This window comes from Orycteropus afer, unplaced genomic scaffold (genome assembly GCF_000298275.1).
Source record: "Orycteropus afer afer isolate SDZICR_OR568_19922 unplaced genomic scaffold, OryAfe1.0 scaffold00099, whole genome shotgun sequence".
NCBI classification, from domain to species: domain Eukaryota; kingdom Metazoa; phylum Chordata; class Mammalia; order Tubulidentata; family Orycteropodidae; genus Orycteropus; species Orycteropus afer.
Window position 1 is genome coordinate 146,852 of NW_006921686.1, and position 4,228 is coordinate 151,079.

At 53.9% G+C, this 4,228-nt stretch overlaps 1 protein-coding gene across 1 annotated transcript; it reads left to right on the plus strand.

Annotated features, from left to right (window-relative positions):
- The first annotated feature begins 1,502 nt into the window (after positions 1–1,502).
- Positions 1,503–2,673, plus strand: FTL (ferritin light chain). The gene is made up of 4 exons (XM_007942999.1): positions 1,503–1,604; positions 1,770–1,916; positions 2,246–2,371; positions 2,518–2,673. Exons 1-4 carry the CDS (start codon positions 1,503–1,505, stop codon positions 2,671–2,673), a joined length of 531 nt encoding a protein of 176 aa, XP_007941190.1.
- The last annotated feature ends 1,555 nt before the right edge of the window (positions 2,674–4,228 follow it).

A 4,228-nucleotide genomic window follows, 5' to 3' on the forward strand; every position in this document is an offset into this window, starting at 1 on the left:
AAAAAAAAAGACCAGGCTTACCAATCTGACAGACTGGGGGAACCCCCAAGACTGTGGCTCTTACTCACCTTAAAGCCACATCCCTGGGATACAAGGTGAACTTTACCACCAGGGAGGTACACTGCCTCAACCAACCAACCAACCGTATGAGATGAAAGGGCAGCACTGGCCCAGGGATAATGCTCAGAAGGGACAGGAAAGAAGGGGAAACTGAAACAAGAAACACTGGGTGGAAGCGGGATCAGTGCTGTTACCTGGTGGGGACTGGAATCAATGCCACGTGAACCAATATGCATTAATTATTGAACGGAAAACGAATCTGCTCTATAAACTCACTCAAATCACAATAAAAAGTTCTCTCTATAAAAAAATATGACTATAAACCCAGGTCAAGGCCTTGGGAGAGGCCTTGCAAATGAAGATTTCCTGAAACTCCAGCTTCCTTCAGTGGAATTGCCCCTGGCAGGGGGGTAAAGCGTTATTCCCACTGTACCGATTAGGAAACTGAGGTTCAGAACGTAGGTAGCATAGCGTGTGGGCAGTTGCCACTTCGTAGGAGCATGGGTACCCAGTTTTTCTGACTCGCAAAGTCCTAGCTCACCGAGGAAGGGTGAGGGGGACACCGCGCTGTTGCTAAGCGCCACAATCTCCGTTTGCTCCTCATTGATGGTGAGGGAGCCCAGGGCCCTATCAGTCCTATGGAAAACATGGGAGTCTTCAGGGGTTTTTCAAAGCTGGAGGAAGCGTTGGCTTTTGAGTAAACCCCGGGCTTCCATAAATACTCACTTCTGGTCTTCCAAACTTCCTAAAGACTCGGAGACCCCCCTATCTTCCACAAGCAAACCTGAGGCATCTGGAGGCATCCCTGCACCTCTAAGGAAGTTTCAGGGTTCTAGAAAAGTCCATGCTTTCAGAGACAAGCCCATAATCCTCACTTCCCTGAAACACCCCAAAAAAAGCAGTATCATCACTGCCCAAGGGCTCCCAGTGCCCCAATAAATGTCCTATTTCCAGAAAGCCACCCACAATCCCTGACTTTGCACAATAAGCCCCAGGACCTCGGCGACCAAACAGACCTCCAAAAACCAACTCCACCCCCCTCCCCATTTCACAACAGTCACGCGCTGACTCCCTCACATTCGGGCGGGGGGCAGAGACGCCCATCTGTCCCGGATTGGTCACGCGCGGGCTCAAGTCCCGCCTCCCCCACCGCAGATTGGCCGATCGCTAGCCCTGAACGTCCCCTCTCCGAGGGGCCGTACGGTATAAAAGACGCCGCCCTGGCCCCCCTTTCCACAAGCTCCCCGGCGGTCCCGTGGATCTGTCTCTTGCTTCAACAGTGTTTGGACGGAACAGACCCGGCGACTTACCCACCTCCAGCTTCGACCCACCTTCCAACCTTCTCTCTAAGGCGCAACCCCTCAGACCATCTTCTCAGCCATCCCATTTCCAGGGACCGCTAACATCGTATTTTGTGGTTACCTCCAAATCCTCAACCAGCTATGAGCTCCCAGATCCGTCAGAACTATTCTGCCGACGCGGAGGCTGGCGTCAACCACCTGGTCAATCTGCACCTGCGAGCCTCCTACACCTACCTCTCTCTGGTAAGGGTCCCTGGGAAGCCCCGGGCCTATGTTTTTCCCAACTGCGCATCTCGTGCCTTCTGCGCATGCGCAGGCCCTCTTTGTCCTGTTGGATAGGCAGAAGGCGGCGTTCTCCCGCCTGAACTCGGTTTCCGTTAACCATTGTTCGTCCATTCTTTCCCGCAGGGCTTCTTTTTCGATCGCGACGATGTGGCCTTGGAAGGCGTGGGACACTTCTTCCGCGAGCTGTCTGAGGAGAAACGCAAGGGTGCTGAGATTCTCTTAAAGCTGCAAAACAAGCGTGGCGGCCGCGCCCTCTTCCAGGACGTGAAGGTAGGTAGCGTAGCGTGTGGGCGGCTGACTACATCTCCCAGCAGGCCTTGCGCACGGGGCACCTTTAGCGTTGCTGTTTAGGCACCGGGCAGGCTCTTGGGATATAGAGTTCCGGCTCAAGTAGGTTTATTTTTGGTTGGAAGTGGAGACGCTTTCCAAGAAGCTGGCCGGCCAAGCAGCAGTGTATTTTTCTGGGAGGCAAAGTCGTAGGGGACTGGGAGTGAAAACACCTTTGTCGGCTTGGTCCCTTATTCCCAGGGACTTCTGGAAACTACAGGTTTTAGGGCTCTGCTAGATGTGCGAGTAGTTTCGAGTTTTTTCTCCTACAGAAGCCGTCCCAAGATGAATGGGGTAAAAGCGTGGAAGCCATGGAAGCCGCCCTGGCCCTGGAGAAGAGCCTAAACCAGGCTCTTCTGGATCTGCACGCCGTGGCTTCTACCCACACGGACCCCCATGTAAGTACCCCCTTCATCGGTTGCAGTCCCTCCTCAGCCCTTCTCTGGGGTGGAAGCTTAATCAAAGGCTTCTGCTCTTTCATTGGCTGGCACAATTGCTTTCTGCCACCCACTGAATTTATCGCGTCTCTCGTTTCTTCCCTTAGCTCTGTGACTTCCTGGAGAACCATTTCCTGGATGAGGAGGTGAAGCTCATCAAGAAGTTGGGCGACCACCTGACCAACCTCCGCAGGGTGGCCAGCCCCCAGGCAGGGCTGGGCGAGTACCTCTTCGAGAGGCTCACCCTCAAGCATGACGACTAGGTGCCCCCGGAGCCCAGCGACCTGGGAAGGCCCTCTGCATCCCCCTGCCAGCTTCAGGCCTCCGCCTGAACTACTCTTTTCCTCGGCACGAGGCCGCATCTGAACTACCCTGAAGCCCCTTTTCCAAGCGTGGACCAAATGGAAACAATAAAGCTTTTTTTTTTTTTTTGCAGCAGCTGCTGGTGGTGTGTGAGTGCGTGCCTGGGGGTGGGGGATGTGTGGAAAGTGGGGGTCTGTTTTGGGCTGTGCTAGCAGGGAGAAGGGGCCCCCAACTTCCATTATCCTTATTTCTAGGGCAGGATTCCTTGGCGGGGTGTAGGAGGCGGCTTGGATCGGAGGCCAGGCTCCAGGGAAGGTTGGTGGTAGCGTGAAGGCACTGCTGTAGAGGATAAAAGCACCAAAAAGGTGTTGCTTAATGAGCATTGATGGAGTCAGCCCACCTGCTTTTAAAAGGCCCAGCCGTGAAATCCCACATAGTGCAATTATTAGACTCTGCATACCTGGGGTTACCAAGAGGGAAGGGGGGGGCGGGGGCGGCGCCCCTCTGGGGAACTAACAATGCTGTAAACTGACATGACAACCAGATGATTGGATCTGACCCGCTCCGAAGGCTGGTACCCCCTTTAGTTTTAAAAAGTGTCCTCTGGAGTTAGCCAGCTCAGGGCCCCTGCTACACGCGTGTAGTATCCCCGGTACAGGAACGTGCCAGGTAGTAAGAACTCTTGGTCCCGTGGGCCTGTGCTACTGGGGTCACATGACTGTCAAGAGGTGCTGAGGTTGGGGTTTGGGGCTCAGGAACAGAAATGGGATGTGAAAACAGGGATCACATACTGCCAAGTGAGAACTGGAAGTAGTGTCATGGGTCCAAGCTACAAAACTGCTGCTGTCAGCCCTGACCCCAGCTCTTCCCTGTTTATTTTTGGTCTGAGAGGAAGTAGCTCCAGAACAATGGCTTTGCTTTGGGGACCGCCCATGTGAGTTGGGGGAGTGGAGGGGGTTGCACAGGGTAGAGCCCAGCCAACCAGAGTTGCTCAGGCTCCTGAATGGTGACTGCCCCAGCAGCACACGTAAAGCCTAGAACTACAAAAGATTGTTCCTGAGGTAGAGCCAGGCAGGGCGGCCAGAGTCGCGGTCTGAAAACCCTGCCGGAAAGCAGCCCTGTCCAATGGAGATGGTCCAAATCCGTGTCCCAAACAGCATGATGAGCACACGTATGCCACGTGCTACGGCAAGGAACCCTGGTGGTACAATGTTAAGTGTTCAGCTGGTAATCAAAAACCCGGCATTTTGGACTCACCCAATGTGTAAAGACCTGGAGATCTACTCCTGTGAATATTAAAACCAAAACGGAACCCACTGCCATGGTGTGAGTTCCGACTCACAGCGCCCCTAGAGGACAGATTGCCCCAGAGAGTTTCCAAGGCTGTCAATCTTTACAGATGCAAAGCCTAAACCACACCCACCATCGTGGAGTGGATTCCAACTCACAGCGCCCCTAGGGGACAGAGTAGAATTGCCCCAGAGGGTTTCCAAGGATGTCTTTTTTTTTTTTTTT